We start from the raw sequence: 20,499 nt of genomic DNA, 5'->3' as shown, positions 1-20,499 counted from the left end.
CATGGGATAGGAGGTAGTGTCCTAATGTGGATAAAAAACTGGTTAAAGGATAGAAAACAGAGAGTATTCTCAATGGAGAATGGTAGATAGTGTTGTTCCTAAGGGGTCTGTGCTGGGACCACTGCTTTTGAACATATTTATAAATGAGCTAGAGATGGGAATAACTGGTGAGGTAATTAAATTTACTGACAGCACAAAGTTATTCAAAGTTTTTAAATCGCAAGAAGTTTGTGAAAAATTACAAGAGGACCTTACGAGACTGGGTGTCTAAATGGCAGATGACGTTTAATGTGAACAAGTGCAAGGTGATGCATGTGGGGAAAAAAGAACCCGAACTATAGCTACCTAACGCAAGGTTCCACGTTAGGAGTCACCAACCAAGAAAGGGATCTAAGTCATTGTTGATGATACGTTGAAATCCTCTGCTCAGTGTGCTGCTGCGGCAGCTAAGAAAGCAAATAGAATGTTAGATATTATTAGGAAAGGAATGGAAAACAAAAAAAAAGTGAGGACCGCACCTCGAATATTATGTTCGATTCTGGTTGCCGCATCTCAAAAAAGATATAGTGGAATAAGAAAATGTACAGAGAAGAGTGACAAAAATGATAAAGGGGATGGGACGACATCCCTATGAGGAAAGGCTGAAGCGTCTAGTGCTCTTCAGCTTGGAGAAGAGATGGCTGAGGGGAGATATGATAGAGATCTATAAAATAATGAGTGGAGTTGAACGAGTAGAGGTGAATAGTTTGTTTACTCCTTCCAAAAATACTAGGACTAGAGGGCATGCGACGAAGCTACAAAGTAGTAAATTAAATATTAATCAAAGAAAATTTTTCTTCACTCAATGTGTAAACTCTTGAATTCGTTGCCAGAGAATGTGGTAAAGGCGGTTAGCTCAGCGGAGTTTTAAAAAGGTCTGGACGGCTTCCTAAAGGAAAAGTCTATAGACCATTATTAAATTGACTTGGAGAAAATCCATTGCTTATTTCTGGGATAAACAGTATAAAATTTATTGTGCATTTTGGGATCTTGCCAGGTATTTGTGACCTGGATTGGCCACGGTTGGAAACAGGATGCTGGGCTTAGTACATAAGTACATAATTAATGCCATACTGGGAAAAGACCAAAGGTCCATCGAGCCCAGCATCCTGTCCCCGAAGGCGGCCAATCCAGGTCAAGGGCACCTGGCAAGCTACCCAAACATACAAACATTTTATACGTTACTCCCGAAATTGTGGATTTTCCCCAAGTCCATTTAGTAGCGGTCCTTTAGGAAACCGTCCAACCCCTTTTTAAACTCTACCAAGTTTCCACCTTCACTATGTTCTCTGGCAACAAATTCCAGAGTTTAATTATGCGTTGGGTGAAGAAAAGTTTTCTCCTATTTGTTTTAAATTTACTACACTGTAGTTTCATCGCATGCCCCCTAGTCCTAGTATTTTTGGAAAGTGTGAACAGATGCTTCTCATCCACCTGTTACACTCCACTCATTATTTTATATCTCTATCATGTCTCCCCTCAGCCATCTCTTCTCCAAGCTGAAAAGCCCTAGCCTCCTTAGTCTTTCTTCATACGGAAGTTGTCCCATCCCCGCTATCATTTTTGTTGCCCTTTGCTGCACCTTTTCCAGTTCTACTATATCTTTCTTGAGATGTGGTGACCAGAATTGAACGCAATACTCAAGGTGCGGTCGCACCATGGAGCGATACAACGGCATTATTATTATTATTATTTATTGCATTTGTACCCCACATTTTCCCACCTTTTTGCAGGCTCAATGTGGCATCCTCACACCTGTTCTCCATACCTTTCCTAATAATACCCAACATTCTATTCACTTTCCTAGCCGCAGCAGCACACTGAGCAGAAGGTTTCAGTGTATTATCAATGACGACACCCAGATCCCTTTCTTGGTCCGTAACTCCTAACGTGGAACCTTGCATGACGTAGCTATAATTCGGGATCTTTTTTCCCCACATGCATCACCTTGCACTTGTTCACATTAAACGTCATCTGCCATTTAGCCGCCCAGTCTCCCAGTCTCGTAAGGTCCTTCTGTAATTTTTCACAATCCTCTCGCGAGTTAACAACTTTGAATAACTTTGTGTCATCAGCAAATGTAATTATCTCACTGGTTACTCCCATCTCTAAATCATTTATAAATATATTAAAAAGCAGCGGTTCTAGCACTGACCCCTGAGGAACCCCACTAACTACCCTTCTCCATTGTGAATACTGCCCATTTAACCCCACTCTCTGTTTCCTATCTTTCAACCAGTTTTTAATCCACAATAGGACATTTCCTTCTATTCTATGACTCTACAATTTTTTTTTTGTTACATTTATACCCCATGCTTTCCCACTCATGGCAGGCTCAATGCGGCTTACATGGGGCAATGGAGGGTTAAGTGACTTGCCCAGAGTCACAAGGAGCTGCCTGTGCCTGAAGTGGGAATCGAACTCAGTTCCTCAGTTCCCCAGGACCAAAGTCCACCACCCTAACCACTAGGCCACTAATTTCCTCTGTAGCCTTTCATGAAGTACTTTATCAAACGCCTTTTGAAAATCCAGATACACAATATCAACCGGCTCCCCTTTGTCCACATGTTTGTTTACTCCTTCAAAGAATTGAAGTAAATTGGTCAGGCAAGATTTCCCCACACTAAAATCGTGCTGACTTGGTCTCAGTAATCCATGTCCTTGGATGTGCTCTGTAATTTTGTTTTTTTATGTTCAAATCATCTTTATTGACATTGAAAATAAAATGTTACATTCACATACTTATAGAAAAGAATGTTGTATCAACATCAAGTCTTTTAACTTTATCCCCTAATTCTACTCATCCCTTCTCCTCTACCCCACCCTTGAGCATAAGTTCTATTGCTGCGGAATTAACAGTATTATCACTTCTATAGCATGCTTTAATTATACAGTCTAACGGCTTCACCCAGCTATGGAGCGGGGAGAGCTTTGGCTCTTAAGACTCTCCCCGATCAAGCAGCCTTTCTGCTAATACTGTCAATCTTCCCCCCCCCCCTCCCCGGGCTTTTTCCCTTTCCATAAAAACTGCTGAGGTTGTCTATTTAGAGTTTTCTCATCTTTATGTTTTAAGTATAAAGGAAGTACCTGAAATACATATAGCCAGCGGGGGATACTTAGCATGTTGTATAGCGTTATACGTCCCATTAAGGATACTGGGTATCTATGCCATGCTCTTAATCTATCAATTGTGTCATTCATTAATTTTGTTATATTGAGCTCGTATAGCCTACTCAAGTCTTGTGGAACAAAGACTCCCAAATATTTGAGAGGTTCATCTTTTTGTAGTATTGTGATTTTTCTCTCTCCTTCACCTGCTACTTCCCCTTGTACTACTAGGGCTTTTGTCTTTTGTAAGTTCAATGTGAATCCTGAATGCCTCCCATATCTTTCTATTTCTTCAAATAATCTTGGCATGGAAGATTGTGGATTTTGCAATAAGAGTAACAGATCGTCAGCAAAAGCCAGTGTTTTTATTTTGATCCCCCAAACCTCCACCCCCTGAACCCCATCTGCCATTTCCAAATTTCTCAGCAATAGCTCTAACGATAGTATGAACAGTAGCGGGGACAGGGGGCAGCCCTGACGGGTTCCTCTGCCTATTTGGAACAGTGGTGTCTTTATCCCGTTTATTAATAGGGCTGCCTTTGGGTCTGTGTATAGCAATCGAAAAGCCTGAACATACCAGCCCCCAAATCCCATCATCTGGAGCGCTGCAAATAGAAATCCCATCGGAGCTTATCAAAAGCCTTTTCTGCATCTATACTGACAGCCAACGACTGTTTCTCCTGTTGCTGACATGTTGCCATTCCCAGCAGCAGCCTACGCACATTTCCTACAATCTGTCTATCCTTGACAAAGTCCAACTGTTCTTTGCTTATTAATCTCGGCAATATCTGGGAAAGGCGACTGGCCATTATTTTGGCTAATAGTTTCAGGTCGACATTTATCAAAGATATAGGCCTATAGGAATCTAAAAGGTTCTCTTCTCTGCCTGGCTTTTTGATTATTACTATTAGTGCTTCATTTGCTTGCCTTGTAAGTTGCCCTCATCTGACTGCCTGATCATAATAAGATATCATGGGGCCTGTGAGCTTATCACTGAGCAATTTATAAAACTCCCCTGACAGACCATCAGGGCCCGGGGCAGAATGTAGTTTTAAGGCCTTCACTCCCTCTTGTAATTATTTTCCTGATATGGGGGCGTTCAACTGCATATTTTCCTGTTTTGTAAGAGATGATAGGTTGGCATTTTTCAGGTAATTGTTTAAGCCCTCATCTCCTCTGTCTGGGGCAGCATATAGCTCCGAGAAATGTTGACTAAATAATTCAGCTATCTTTGCACTTTTGTGATGTAGTTGCCCTTGCTTATCTTTCAAGGTAGCTATCGCTCCCCGTCCTCCCCAGGTCTTTACCATTCCAGCTAGCATGGAGCCTACTCTGTCCCCATATCGCTGGAATTTGTACTTATTATAGAGGATCCCTCTCATTGCCCTTTCATGTAGCAGTGAATTTAGGGACACCTGTACCACATGTAGGTGTTCTCTATTCTTCCCTGTCGGTGACCAAATACATTTTTTCTTTGCTGGGGATAGTTTTTTTTCCAAGTCTATTATTGCCCCTGATATTTTCTTATTTCGTGCATGCACAAATGCGATGACCTCGCCTCTCATGACTACCTTTGCAGTGGCCTAAAATAAGGTTGGGTTACCTTTATGTTGTTCGTTAAAATGTTCAAACTCCTCCCATTTTTTCCTAATATACTTAGCAAACTCCTGATTTTTATATACATACGCTGGAAATGTCCAACCCCTCTCCTGTTGTTGGTAATAGCTGGGCGACTCTAGGTCTAGCCAAACCATCGTGTGATCTGATATGTCTGCTACTCCTATACTTACTGATAGCACCTCTGGAAACATCGTGCATGCCACCAAGATGTAATCTAACCTCGAATAAGTTCCATGCGCCCTGGACAAATGTGTATAATCTTTTTGTCCCGGGTGGAGGGCTCGCCAAGTGTCTACCAGGTCTAGGCTTTGCATAAATAAGGACATTATTCGAGCCCACGGACCCCCTCTATGTGCCAAGCTCGGCGCAGAGCAATCATCTACAGGATTAGCTACCAAATTAAAATCTCCCATTATCATTAACTTCAATGACTTGTATATTCTGCATGTCTGCACTAGGTCTTCGTAAAATTTCCTATCCCCGCCGTTTGGCCCATACAGCACTAGCAGCAGTATTTCTCTACTTTGTAACCATAGGTGGATTAAAACATATCTCCCCTTCGAGTCTGACATTAGTAACTCCGATTTTGCTGCTAACCCTTTCCTTATTAATATTGCTACTCCTCCTTTGCGGCCATTTGCTGAGGAAGCGTGCACCTGCCCTACCCAGTTCCTCCGCAGTTTGTCATGCTCTTCATGAGACAAACGTGTCTCCTGTAGGCATGCTATGTCAGTCTGTTTTCTATGTAATGCCGCCAATATCTTCGAACGTTTTACTGGAGAGGTGATGCCTCCCACATTCCATGTGAGTACTCTAACTGACTTGGCCGCCATCTGTGTACTGTCCCTGCCCTGATTGTAATAAAATATTGATACGAGGATCATGCGCCCAGCCTCGTCCAACCCCCTTTTTCCTCGCATTGCATTCTCTTGACCCTTTCTGGCACTAATATCTGTGACCATTGCAGCATATGTGACTTTAGTTTCTCTAGGGGAAACAAATCATCCCCAAGTATTGCAATTAGAACGTGGTTCAGATCCTTAGCTATACCCCGTTCGTATCGCTCCCCTCCCGCCTGCCTACCCTCTCTCCCTAATCTTCCCCTCCCCCCATGCCCACCCCTTAGTGTATCCCCTTTGTCCCTCACTACACCCTTCTTATCTCCCCTCTGATTAGAGGAAATAATCACCGTGATATGTCCCCCCCCGCCCCCCCCCCACCCGTCCATTTCTATCGCACTCTTATCTCACCCTTTTATAACGAACCACATATTCAGCAACGTTTGTGTAACAAACTACTTAACTTTAAGCATCTGCTGTAACATTTGTATTTCCAGAACATTAGATCTTTAAAGTTCAGGTCTAATTTGAAGCGCTTGCCTTGATCGTATCTGGCTATGTGCTTGTTCAGTCTTTTTCAATTTTGCCTTGCACATTTCATTTTGTGCATTCCATTTATTTCTGATTCCATGTGCTCTCACTATAAAGCCTTCTATGTTTCCACTTTTATGTTCATGGCCTTCTGAAAACTGTCTGCTTCTTCAGCTGATGTAAAGACCTTTATGTGAGATTTTTAAGGTTGCTGGGTACAGCAGCATAAACTGTTCTTTCTTGGCAAACAGCGCGCTGCATAATGAATTGAATTTCCGGCGGCGCTGCTGCAGTGCCAGGGAATAATCCTGAAATCTCTCTACAGGTTTACCTTCATAGTTGAGGCTGTCTCTTTTATGGCGCGCACCTCTCATTATTTCCACTTTATGTAGGAAGTTGTGCACCTTTGCGATTATTACTCTGTGCCGCATATTTCCATCTTGTCTCCGGCCCAGCCGGTGTGTGCGCTCTAAGCATAGTTTTCCCATGCTGTCCGTTAGTGCTAACGCCGCGCTTAACCAGCGTTCCAGCACTGTGCTCAATGTTTGGTCCGGCACTAATTCTGGAAATCCCACGATTCTTATGTTTGAGCGGCGAGAGCGGTTCTCCAGATCATCAAGTAACTGACCTTGCTCTGTCACAGTTTTTTCCAAGTTGCGGACTTTATTCTCCAACTTCTGCTCTCTTCTGTCCCCGCTACTCGCGTTTCCAGTTCACTTGTGCGACGTTTCGTTTCTTCCATTGCTTTTTCTATTGTTATGTGCTCCGATAGCTGAGCCTCTTCCATTCCCTCCAACCCCCATGTCCAGCGCCTCTCTCCCCTCCCAAAGTTCCAGAACCACCACCTCCGTGTCTTCCTTACCCTACACCCCTATCCCTGCGGCAGCGTTTGCAGTGCACTTAATGCTGTCGTCGCCACCCAGCAGGAACTCCACACACTGCTGTGTCGGAGCCTTCTCTCTCTGCCACGTCCTGCCCAGCCTGCGTAAACAGGAAGTTGCATCAGTGGGTGAGACACAGTAGAGGGAATGCCCCGATGTACTATGTAGAGTTCCAGCCCGGTGGCATGATAGCATTAAAGTGCAAGCGCCGTGGTGGGGGCGGAAGAGGGTAAGAAAGACATGGAAATGCTGGAACTGCGGGAGGGGTGAGAGGCGTAGGATATGCGAGGGTAGAGAGAAGGGAAGAGGTACTGTGCTGGACATACGGAAGGCTGGAAAGGAAGAGGGGATGTTTTGGCTAGGGTATTGTGCTTCTGTAGTGGGTCTGGGCCCACTCAGGCCCACTCGTAGCTACGCCCCTGCAATGAAGAAATCAAAAAAAAAATAGTCGGAAGGCACAAAAAATAGCTCAGACTGAGTGAAAGAGAAGATGGTAAGAAAAAGCACCTTCTCCTCTTGCGGAAAAAGAAGGTAGGGAAACACACTCTGTAGTGACACTGCGACTACAGATAGATATTTGTGAGAACCCTGGGAGCTGACGTGAGGCCAAATGCCAGGATGCAATACTGATAGTGATGCGTTCGCACCTGAATCTGAGATACCTCCTGTTGCTTGAAAGTATTGGGATATGTGTAGGATTCCTTTAAGTACAGAGAGCACAGCTAATCTTGTTCCTGAATCATTGGGAGAAGGGAGCCTAGGGAAACCATCCTAAACTTTTCTTTGACCAAGAAGTTGTTTGGGGCTCCTGAGGTCTAGGATGGAACACATCCCTCCCGTATTCTTTGGCACAAGAAGTACCAGGAATAGAATCCCTACCCTTTTTCCCCTGCTGGAATGGATTTGACTGCATGGGCCTTTAGAAGGGCCAAGAGTTCCTCTGAGAGTACTCCTTTGTAAAAAGAGCAGAAAATAGATGCTCTCGGGGGGGGGGGGGGGGGGGGGGGGCAATTTGGTGATCTCCGTTGCCAACGAAGGGCATAACCGAGACAGACTATTTGAAGAACCCATCAGTCACAAGTTACAAGGGGCCACCTTCTTGATAAAAACAAACAATCTCCCTCTTACCTGTAGGTATGCTCTGCCAAAGCCTGTCAAAAATTTGGTCCTTGTTTTGACTGGGGAGCCAACTGAGCCCTAGGCACACGCTGTTGACGAGAACGAACGAGCTGGGGCTGAACTTCTGAGAAAAAGGGGCACCTAAGCCTTTCAGAATAATGGGGCTCTATTATTGCCCAAAAACCTTCTAGAAGAGGAGGGTGCAGAAGGCACTCGCCAGAACTGAGTGTCACTATCAGTGTGTTTCTTGATGAGATCTGCGACCTCCTCCACCTTCTCTCCATACAGGTTATCTCCATGGCAAGTGGAGTCCGCCAACTTCTGCTGGACCGCCAGGTCCAAGTCAGAGACATGCAGCCATGAGGGTCTGCACATCACTAAACTTTGAACAGAGATCCTAGATGCTACATCAAAAGTATCATACACACTCAGTGGTGTGCTGGAACCAGCTTGCACGAGCCAGTTGTTAAATATTTTTAGCATTTTGCGAGCTGGTTGTTCTGGCTGGGCGAGCCGGCTCCACCCCCCCCAAAGCTACAGGGTCCCAGGCTCCAGCACATACCTGAAGAAGGGTGTGGTCCAGTGGATTGTAGATGTAGTTTGGGGGAGGGCAAGGGGGGGCAATGCCCCCCCCCAAACAAGCTGAGTGGCCACACACCATTCTCCAATCCCCCAAGCCACCAGCAGCCTCTCTGAGAAAGCTGCATGCACGCTGCTTTAGACCTGCCCCCAGTAGCCTTTCTTCAACGTCCTGTTCCCGCGTAGGCGGGAGACTGAAGGACAGAGAAGGGCTTCAGGGGCAGATCTAAAGCAGCGTGTGCACTCTGAGGCTGCCGGCGGCTAGACGGATTGGCAATATAGGGTGCCACTGGAAGACTCCGGTGCTGTGGCAGTGGCTCCAAGGGATCAAAAGAGATGGACGGTAAGGGTAAAAAAAAAAAAAAAAAAAAGAGAACACGGGGGGGGGGGGGGGGGGGGGGGGGGAGGAGGAGGAGTGAGTAACAGAGAGAGATGGAGAAGCAGCAGAAAATGGATGGGATGAGGGGGTGTGGGGAAAGAGAGAGCAGATGATGAATAGGACTAGGGGGGAGAGGGAGCAGAAGATGGATGGGACTAGAGGGTGTGGGTGGGAGAAGGGAGATGAAGGGGTGAAGGGGAACAGAGCAAAGATGAGTGGGACTTCTTGGGGATTGAATGGGAAAGGAAGACAAAAGGAGAGAGAAGAAATGGAAAAGCCAACCTGGGAAAGAATTTAGAAGACTGACACATGGAAAGTGGAAGAGAGTGGGACCAGTCAATCAGAAAAATAAAAGTGCTCAGACAACAAAAAGGTAGAAAAGAAAAAAAATATTTTTTTAAAGATTGAGATGTATCTGCTTTGTGAAATGTACATTTTTTTTTTAAGTTTTGTATTTTCCAGCATACAGGAGAAAAAAACATTTCTGTTTCTCTCTTACCCTTTGTAGAGTCTGGCTTTCTTGGGTGGAGGGAAGGGGGCTCCATTTCAGTTTTTTTCTGAACTTTTTTTGTGGTTCCCTATATAGGTAGAGTAGTAATTTGTTATAAATTGTAATCAGTGTCTCATTTGGAGGGACTGGTTATAGGGACACCCCAACCCTGTTATATTGGTGTAAAGATTTTTTTTTCTCCTGGTAAAGTGCTTCTAAAACAGACGTTATGACAATCAGGTGACCAATGTTCAGAGTTTCTATCTATTTATTTACGGCATTTTATCCCACATTAAACATGAATTAGATTGGAACCTGGGAGCATTTACATTTTTTCTTTTTTCCTGGAAAGAGTAATGCATTGTCCCCCCCCCCAAAGGCTCTCTACCCGGGTATAGCCGCCTCTGCAATTCAGGGGGGGGCACAGAGGTGGACTGTGGAGAGAGATTGTTAAAAACTTACCAGAACACCACTGTACGCACCACTGGCCAGGAATTTGCGACAAAACTTCTGTTGCTTGGCCAACTGGCGAAGGGATTTGGCATGCTCCGTAGGGAAAGTATCCACCAAATCAGACATACTATGCACTAGGTTTTGGATACGGGAAATGAGCATTAAGGACTGATACATCTTATGCCCAAATGAGTCCAGAGTTCAAGCTTCTCTACTTGGGGGCACTGAAGCAAAGTCTTTGGAACTTCTGGCCCTTTTGAGCGTGGATTCCACCACCAGAGAATGAGGAGGCAACTGTGGCTGAATCCGATACAATGTGTCAATCTTTTTGGGGAGGACAGGGATAGACAGAAGGGACTCCCAGTTCTTCACCAGAACATCACTTAAAATCTTCTGAAGTGGGACAGACTCTCTAGGTGGAGAGTTGTAGTCCAGGACCTCGAGCATCTCAGCCATGGGCTCATCCTCCACAGGGAATGGCACGCGCACCATAGGACTCTAGCAAAGTTTTTCGTCTTTGCTATGGCAAAATGCTGGTTCCTGGGCTGACGCAAACATCGACCCACGTGTGAGAATAATCAGCCTGCTTGTCCTCAGAGAAACAGGATATCCTAACTGAAATTTGGCCATCTGCATTCTATAGAACAGTGTAGAGAAATGAGCACAAAATACAGAGTTTATAAGTGCTATTTCTACCAGCTACAATAATTTTTGAAGCTATTTTAGTGATATTCAAATTTTATTTCACGATATTTGTACCTAGATATGGGAAGCATTCAAATAAATGAAAAAGCTGTCAAATAAGTTAAAAAAAATAATCATTTGTCCACCTTTTAAGGCACTGCCTATCCAACTGGAACAGCTTTAGACTTTTTACAAATGGACTACACATAGGCAGTCTGTTATTTCTAACAATCTTTTGCTATTATTTTCAATAGCATTTACTAATGTCTTACAATTGTCTCTGCTACACCACTATCTTGTATTTCTATTGTTTGATAATGTCTTCTTTAATACCACTATCTTGACTTTTTAAGGTCTAATAATGTCTTCTGTAATACCACTAAACGAATGCTACATACCTGTAGAAGGTATTCTCCAAGGACAGCAGGCTGATTGTTCTCACTGATGGGTGACGTCCACGGCAGCCCCTCCAATCGGAAACTTCACTAGTAAAGGCCTTTGCTAGCTCTCGCGCGCCCATGCGCACCGCGCATGCGCGGCCGTCTTCCCGCCCGAACCGGCTCGTGTTCGTCAGTCCCGTATGTAGCAAGACAAAGACAAGGGAAGACACAACTCCAAAGGGGAGGCGGGCGGGTTTGTGAGAACAATCAGCCTGCTGTCCTCGGAGAATACCTTCTACAGGTATGTAGCATTCGCTTTCTCCGAGGACAAGCAGGCTGCTTGTTCTCACTGATGGGGTATCCCTAGCCCCCAGGCTCACTCAAAACAACAAACATGGTCAATTGGGCCTCGCAACGGTGAGGACATAACTGAGATTGACCTAACATCTTATTCAACTAACTGAGAGTGTAGCCTGGAACAGAATAAAACATGGGCCTAGGGGGGTGGGGTTGGATTCTAAACCCCGAACAGATTCTGAAGCACTGACTGCCCGAACCGACTGTCGCGTCGGGTATCCTGCTGCAGGCAGTAATGAGATGTGAATGTGTGGACAGATGACCACGTCGCAGCTTTGCAGATCTCTTCAATAGTGGGCCACTGACGCAGCCATGGCTCTGACATTGTGAGCCGTGACATGACCCTCAAGAGCCAGCCCAGCCTGGGCATAAGTGAAGGAAATGCAATCTGCTAGCCAATTTGAAATGGTGCGTTTCCCCACAGCCACTCCCCTCCTGTTGGGATCAAAAGAAACAAACAATTGGGCGGACTGTCTGTTGGGCTGTGTCCGCTCCAGATAGAAGGCCAATGCTCTTTTGCAGTCCAATGTGTGCGGCTGACGTTCAGCAGGGCAGGAATGAGGACGGGGAAAAAAATGTTGGCAAGACAATTGACTGGTTCAGATGGAACTCCGACACTACCTTCGGCAAGAACTTTGGGTGAGTGCGGAGGACTACTCTATTATGATGAAATCTGGTGTAAGGGGCCTGGGCTACCATGGCCTGAAGCTCACTGACTCTACGAGCTGAAGTAACTGCCACCAAGAAAATGACCTTCCAGGTCAAGTACTTCAGATGGCAGGAGTTCAGTGGCTCAAAAGGAGGTTTCATCAGCTGGGTGAGAACGACATTGAGATCCCATGACACTGTAGGAGGTTTGATGGGGGGCTTTGACAAAAGCAAACCTCTCATGAAGCGAACAACTAAAGGCTGTCCTGAGATCGGCTTACCTTCCACACGGTAATGGTATGCACTGATTGCGCTAAGGTGAACCCTTACAGAGTTGGTCTTGAGACCAGACTCAGACAAGTGCAGAAGGCAGTCAAGCAGGGTCTGTGTAGGACAAGAGCGAGGATCTAAGTCCTTGCTGTCACACCAGATGGCAAACCTCCTCCATAAAAAGAAGTAACTCCTCTTAGTGGAATCTTTTCTGGAAGCAAGCAAGACACGGGAGACACCCTCTGACAGACCCAAAGAGGCAAAGTCTACGCTCTCAACATCCAGGCCGTGAGAGCCAGAGACTGGAGGTTGGGATGCAGAAGCGCCCCTTCATCCTGTGTGATGAGGGTCGGAAAACACTCCAATCTCCACGGTTCTTCGGAGGACAACTCCAGAAGACGAGGGAACCAGATCTGACGTGGCCAAAAGGGAGCAATCAGAATCATGGTGCCTCGGTCTTGTTTGAGTTTCAACAAAGTCTTCCCCACCAGAGGTATGGGAGGATAAGCATACAGCAAACCTTTCCTCCAATCCAGGAGGAATGTATCCGATGCCAGTCGACCGTGGGCCTGAAGTCTGGAACAGAACTGAGGGACCTTGTGGTTGGCTCGAGATGCGAAGAGATCTACCAAGGGGGTGCCCCACACTTGGAAGATCTGGCGCACTACTCCGGAATTAAGCGACCACTCGTGAGGTTGCATAATCCTGCTCAACCTGTCGCCAGACTGTTGTTTACGCCTGCCAGATATGTGGCTTGGAGCCACATGCCATAACGGCGAACCCAGAGCCACATGCTGACGGCTTCCTGACACAGGGGGCGAGATCCGGTGCCCCCCTGCTTGTTGATGTAATACATGGCAACCTGGTTGTCTGTCTGAATTTGAATAATTTGATGGGACAGCCATCTCTGAAAGCCTTCAGAGCGTTCCAGACCGCTCGTAACTCCAGGAGATTGATCTGCAGATCGCGTTCCTGGAGGGACCAGCTTCCTTGGGTGTGAAGTCCATCGACATAAGCTCCTCACCCCAGGAGAGACGCATCCGTAGTCAGCACCTTTTGTGACTGAGGAATTTGGAAGGGGCGTCCCAGAGTCAAATTGGCCCAAATCGTCCACTAGCAAAGGGATTTGAGAAAACTCGTGGACAGGTGGATCACGTCCTCTAGATACCCAGCAGCCTGAAACCACTGGGAAGCTAGGGTCCATTGAGCAGATCGCATGTGAAGACGAGCCATGGGAGTCACATGGACTGTGGAGGCCATGTGGCCAAGCAATCTCAACATCTGCCGAGCTGTGATCTGCTGGGACGCTCGTACTCGGGAGACGAGGGACAGCAGATTGTTGACCCTTGTCTCCGGGAGATAGGCACGAGCCATCCGAGAATCCAGCAGAGCTCCTATGAATTCAGTCTCTGTACTGGGAGAAGGTGGGACTTTGGGTAATTTATCACAAACCCTAGTAGCTCGAGGAGTCGAATAGTCATCTGCATGGACTGTAGAGCTCCTGCCTCGGAAGTGTTCTTCACCAGCCAATCGTCGAGATAAGGGAACACGTGCACTCCCAGTCTGCGAAGCGCTGCTGCTACCACAGCTAGGCACTTCGTGAACACTCTGGGCGCAGAGGCGAGCCCAAAGGGTAGCACACAGTACTGGAAGTGACGTGATCCCAGACGAAATCGAAGATACTGTCTGTGAGCTGGCAGTATCGGGATGTGTGTATAAGCATCCTTTAAGTCCAGAAACCATAGCCAATCGTTTTGCTGAATCATGGGAAGAAGGGTGCCCAGGGAAAGCATCCTGAACTTTTCCTTGACCAGATATTTGTTCAGGGCCCTTAGGTCTAGGATGGGACGCATCCCCCCTGTTTTCTTTTCCACAAGGAAGTACCTGGAATAGAATCCCAGCCCTTCTTGCCCCGGTGGCACGGGCTCGACAGCATTGGCGCTGAGAAGGGTGGAGAGTTCCTCTGCAAGTACCTGCTTGTGCTGGAAGCTGAAGGACTGAGCTCCCGGTGGACAATTTGGAGGCATGGCTGCCAAATTGAGGGTGTATCCTTGCCGGACTATGTGGAGAACCCACTGGTCAGAGGTTATGAGAGGCCACCTTTGGTGAAAAACTTTCAACCTCCCCCCGACCGGAAGATCGTCCAGCACTGACACTTTGACATCGGCTATGCTCTGCTGGAGCCAGTCAAAAGCTCGCCCCCTGCTTTTGCTGGGGAGCTGTGGGGCCTTGCTGAGGCGCACGCTGCTGACGAGAGCGAGCGCGCTGGGGCTTAGCCTGGGCCGCAGGCTGTCGAGAGGGAGGATTGTACCTACGCTTACCAGAAGAGTAGGGGACAGCCCTCCTTCCCCCATAAAAACGTCTACCTGAAGAGGTAGATGCTGAAGGCTGCCGGCGGGAGATTTTGTCGAAAGCGTTATCCCGCTGGTGGAGCTGTTCTACCACCTGTTCGACTTCTTCTCAAAAAATGTTGTCCGCTCGGCAAGGGGAGTCCGCAATCCGCTGCTGGATTCTATTCTCCAGGTCGGAGGCACGCAGCCATGAGAGTCTGCGCATCACCACACCTTGAGCAGCGGCCCTGGACGCAACATCAAAGGTATCATATACCCCTCTGGCCAGGAATTTTCTGCATGCCTTCAGCTGCCTGACCACCTCCTGAAACGGCTTGGCTTGCTCAGAAGGGAGCTTGTCCACCAAGCCCGCCAACTGCCACACATTGTTCCGCATGTGGATGCTCGTGTAGAGCTGGTAGGACTGAATCTTGGCCACGAGCATAGAAGAATGGTAGGCCTTCCTCCCAAAGGAGTCTAAGGTTCTAGAGTCCTTGCCAGGGGGCGCCGAAGCATGCTCCCTAGAACTCTTAAGCCTTCTTTAGGGCCAGATCCACCACACCAGAGTCGTGAGGCAACTGAGTGCGCATCAGCTCTGGGTCCCCATGGATCCGGTACTGGGACTCGATCTTCTTGGGAATGTGGGGATTACTTAGAGGCTTGGTCCAGTTCGCCAGCAATGTCTTTTTTAGGACATGATGCATGGGTACTGTGGACGCTTCCTTAGGTGGAGAAGGATAGTCCAGGAGCTCAAACATTTCAGCCCTGGGCTCGTCCTCCACAACCACCGGGAAGGGGATGGCCGTAGACATCTCCCGGACAAAGGCCGCAAAAGACAGACTCTCGGGAGGAGAAAGCTGCCTTTCAGGGGAGGAAGTGGGATCAGAAGGAAGGCCATCAGACTCCTCGTCAGAGAAATATCTGATGTCCTCCTCCTCCCACGAGGCCTCACCTTCGGTATCAGACACAAGTTCATGAACCTGTGTCTGAAGCCGTGCCCGACTCGACCGTGGAAACACGGCCACGGTGGGAGCACCGAGAGGTAGACTCCCTCGCCAGCACCGGCGAAGCTCCCTCCACCGACGTTGTCGGGGAGTCTTCCTGGGAGGCGGCCGCAGCCGGTACCGCAAGCGGTACCGATGTCTGAGACCTCACCCCGGGCAAAGGGCCAGCCGTCACCTCACTCGACGGTACCGGTGGCGCAAGCACCCCCGGTACCAGAGGAGAAGGGCGCAACAGCGCTCCCAGAATCTCTGGAAGAACGGCCCGGAGACTCTCGTGCAGAGCGGCTGTGGAGAAAGACTGGGAAGCCGATGCAGGCGTCGATGTCAGAGTCTGTTCCGGGCGTGGAGGCAGTTCCGGGCTGTCCAAGGTGGAGCGCATCGACACCTCCTGAACAGAGGGTGAGCGGTCCTCCCGGTGCTGATGCCTACTGGGTGCCGACTCCCTCGGCAACCCAGAGCTCTTGGTACCGAGGCGGGAAGGAGACCGGTGTCGATGCTTCTTTGATTTCTTCAAACGAAGCATGTCACCGGAGCTTCCCGGTACCGACGAGGAGGACGTAGAATCCAACCGTCTCTTCCTCGGGGCCGAGGCCGAAGAAGGTCGGTCTCGGGGGGGCTGTACCGCAGGAGCCCTCAGGGCAGGAGGAGACCCACCCGAAGGCTCACCGCCAGGGGAATGGACAGCCCTCACCTGCACTCCAGTCGAAGCACCACCGTCTGACGACATCAGCAACAGCGGAGGTCCCGGTACCACCGACGTCGATGCAGCCTTCTGATGTCTCGGTACCGACAATGCAGAGGGTCGAAGCCTCGATGCCGTCGATGCCGAGTTCGAAGACTTCGATGCTGTCGACGTCGATGCACTCGATGCGTCCTGTGCTGTTGTCGTCGAAGAGCCCGAGAACAACATGTTCCACTGGGCCAATCTCGCTACCTGAGTCCTCTTTTGTAAAAGAGCACGAAGACTGCAGGCCTGCGGGCGGTTCCCAGCCCCCAGACACTGAAGACACGAAGCGTGCCTATCAGTGAGCGAGATTACCCGGGCGCACTGGGTGCACTTTTTGAAGCCGCTGGGAGACTTCGATGACATGGGCGGAAAAATCACACCGGCGAAATCAAAATTCGCGATGATGACGAAAGGCACCAAAGTAAGGGAGAGAAAACCCGTACCGAGGCCAAAAAGGCCGATCCCGAAAGTGAAAGGAAACTTACGCTGGGGAAAAAGCTGGACACACGGGAAGGGACAAAGACCGAAAGGTCTCTTCTTTTTTTTTTTTTTTCAGCGAAAATCGCGAAGACGCGCGAGGGTCAACTTGAGGGGCACGAAACGGCGGCAAAACACGACCGTCCCGAGCGCGGACAAAAGAAGACTGACGAACGCGAGCCAGTTCGGACGGGAAGACGGCCGCACATGCGCGGTGCGCATGGGCGCGTGAGAGCTAGCAAAGGCCTTTGCTAGTGAAGTTTCCGATTGGAGGGGCTGCCGTGGACGTCACCCATCAGTGAGAACAAGCAGCCTGCTTGTCCTCGGAGAATCTTGTACTTCATGACCATGTAACCCAAAATCCTTCTGTAAAACCAAATGTATATCCTCTTCTCATTTCCAGTATCCATGATGTATTGTAAGCCACATTGAGCCTGCAAAGAGGTGGGAAAATGTGGGATACAAATGCAATAAATAAAATAAAATAAATATATAATGGGCTAGATATGCTCACCTCGCCTGTTGTTTTATCTAACCTCCTTGGTTAATCTGGCCCTGCCAGATGCCGTGGATGACATCACCCACATGTGACAATTAACTGGCCTGCTTGTCCTCGTAGAAAAATAGATATAAATATACATAAATACAGATATAGATTCACAGAGTTCTCCAAGGGCCTCTTTTATTAAATTGCACTAGCAATTTCCGGCGCAGTAAATGCATTGCATTTGCCATGCGGGAATCGCTAGCACAATTTAGTAAAAGAGGCCCTAAGTGTGCACAGAAATGTCCAAGAGAGAAAGCAGATAATATACACCAGATGTGTCAAGTTATAGAAGACACAAAGAAGCAACAAGCAAGAGGATGACACTATTTTACCTCCACAGACATACGATCTAATTTAGGCAATTTAATAGGTAATAAATTTAAGCAGATTCAACAAGTTATTTAAAAATAGATAAAGTAATTTGGAAACTGGAATGTAAAAGGAAGGTTATCAAAACTGGTTTAAGGGAAATGCAGGCAAACTTACTGTGCTACCTCAGCTTTCGATGCAACTTCTTCATGGACATACCAGTCAGGCGCGGCATACGCTATGTGCTTTACAGATGACTTATTTGGTACATGGGTGTAATGTTTCAGCAAGTCTAAAAAAAATGTAATGAAATACTAGAGAAATCAGAAGGTATTTTACATACTGCTGTCCAAAGTGTTCATTTATATATTTCTTATTGGTGTAACAGCAATATCATATTGACATGTCATTTTCCTTTATTCATTTTACCAAAAAAAGTCCTCTCCCCACCCCTTAGACTTTTCAAAGGGGTGTTTTGCTATATGTATTAGAACTGATTTTTCTAGTGAGAAGATAGTTTTTAGTGTTTCATTATGCACGTGATAAATTCATTATTGAGTTACCTGGCTTGATTCCCCAGCCCCTTCCCCCTCGATGCTATAAAACGTGCACCTTGCACCACATGTCTACTATTAATCAGATTAAAAAGAGATGTATGATTAGAGTAGCAAACCATTAGGTAGAACTCAATTTTCATATAGTATACTATAGTTTTGCCAGGTATTCTACTGTTTGCCTAGTGCCACATCCAGATGGTCTGACACAGTGGGTATGATTCGGTACCTCCCTGCTTGTTGGTATAATACACTGCAACCTAATTGATGTTTGAATGAGTATAATTTAGTTGGACAGCCAATCTCTGAAAGCCTTTGGAGCATTTCAGCCTACCCGTAGTTCTAAGAGGTTGATCTGAAAATCTGATTCTTGAGCTGACCAAGCATCCTGAGTGTGAAGCCCATCCACATGAACTCACCACCCCAGGTGGGATGCATCCATCGTCAGCACCCTCTGGGGCTGAGGAATTTGGAATGGAAAACCCACAGTCAAACTGGACCAAATTGTCCACCAAAGTAGAGACTGAATCAACTCTAGTGTTACTCGGATGACATCCACTAGGTTCCCCGAGGCTTGGCATCACTGGGAAACTAGGGTCCACTGGGCAGTTCCCATATGTAGAAGTGCTATAGGTGTGACATGGACAGTGGAGGCCATGAGGCCCAACAACCTTAACATCTTCCGAGCTGTAACCTGGTGGCTGGCTCAGACCTAAATGGCAAAAGCCCAGCGCTTCCACCAGCTGCCTTCCAAGTGCTGTGGAGGACTTGCAGCCCATCTACATATCCTCACAGCCTAGTCCGGGGTGACTCCCAGATCTACCCTGATCCTTCCAGGGCCTTCACTCCAGGTGCCCAGTGCTTCCACCAGCTGCTGTGGACAACTTGAGCCCATCTGCATATCCTCACAACCTAGTTCGGGGTGACTCTCGGGTCCACCCCAATCTTTCTAGGGTCTTTGCTCCAGGAGCCATCTTCTACTTTCTCTCTGCTATTTCTTATGGCTCCAGTACAGTTCCTCTTCTTGGCACTTTCCCTTCCCAATCTATTTCTTCATCTGAAACCACTGTATACTGCAGGAACACATTGCCCATATTCTGCTTTAGTCATCTCACCATCCCTTTTGTCTTCGCCCTTCTCAGCCTTCAACACTTCCTTCCTTTCACTGAACCATCTCCATTCTGTCAGAGTACATCTAGTCTTCGTCAGGCCTCTCCTACTCTTCTCCGTACTCTCTTGCTCCTTCTCCTCCTCTCCGCTAGGGATATCAATCCCAATCCTGGTCCTCTACATCAGCTCTCATCCTATTCCTGTAGGTCACACAGTGATGTCTCCAGTCTAATTTCTGATCCTCTCCTCTCCCCTTCTTGTCTCCCTTTCTCATATGCTCTGTGGAATGCCCGCTTTGTAACAAACTTTCCTGCATCCACGGCTTTTTTTCTCTTGTACTCTCCATCTTCTTGCCCTGAGACCTGGCTTTGCCCTGAAGACTCTGCTTCAATTGCAGCCCCGTGTCATGAAGGTTACCTTTTTTCCCCATACTCCTCGCCCGGTTGGCCGTGGAGGTGGTGTCGGGCTACTACTCTCACCCTCTTGTAGATTTCAGCCTCTTCTTCCACCTCAGTCTCACTGCTTTTCTTCCTTCGAAGTCCACTCCATCTGTCTATTCACTCCTCTGCCTCTCCGAGTAGCTGTCATTTATCAACCCCCTAAGTCCTTTCTTCCCTTCTCACTGACTTTGACTCCTGGCTTTCCTTCTTTCTTGAACCTTCCATCTCCTTGATCCCTCTGACTCTTATGTCACGTCTGTGGCCGTGACCACTCTCATACTTACCCTGTTTCTGGGAGTCAGTGGCTGTGCTGGCTTCTGCTTGTCTCTGTGTCTGTCTCTGTCTTAGTTTCTCTCTGGCTCTGTGTGCTGATTGCCTTACTGGACCTCACCTGTGTGGGCTATGCCTCTTCCAAGATGGCTGCCGACTTCTCTATGCCAGTATCCAAGATGGCTCCCGCTTGTCCTTCCTGTGGGCTGACTTCTCTGAGTGTCAAGCCTCTGTTTGGAGGCAAGGAGATTGCTGCAGCTGTGCCTCTGCTGTTGAAGGGCTTTATTAATCATTTAGAGACTGCAGCCCTGGCCTTTGCATTGCCAATGCTTCCGCAGTACCTTAGGTCCCGAG

General features: G+C 47.7%; 1 protein-coding gene across 2 annotated transcripts in view; it reads right to left on the bottom strand.

Moving 5' to 3' along the window:
* The window catches only part of C1H7orf57 (chromosome 1 C7orf57 homolog), a 498,985-nt gene that overhangs the window by 221,845 nt on the left and 256,641 nt on the right, over nucleotides 1–20,499 (bottom strand). For both annotated transcript variants that reach the window (XM_030209461.1, XM_030209468.1), the window contains exon 4: nucleotides 17,949–18,063. In XM_030209461.1, the coding sequence (XP_030065321.1) occupies nucleotides 17,949–18,063 (115 nt within the window). The remainder of the gene's footprint in view (nucleotides 1–17,948; nucleotides 18,064–20,499) is intronic.

The sequence above is a fragment of the Microcaecilia unicolor genome, chromosome 1 (genome assembly GCF_901765095.1).
Source record: "Microcaecilia unicolor chromosome 1, aMicUni1.1, whole genome shotgun sequence".
In the NCBI taxonomy this organism is placed as follows: domain Eukaryota; kingdom Metazoa; phylum Chordata; class Amphibia; order Gymnophiona; family Siphonopidae; genus Microcaecilia; species Microcaecilia unicolor.
The sequence above is the reverse complement of the archived record's forward strand: the minus strand, read 5'-3'. Positions and strand labels throughout refer to the sequence as shown.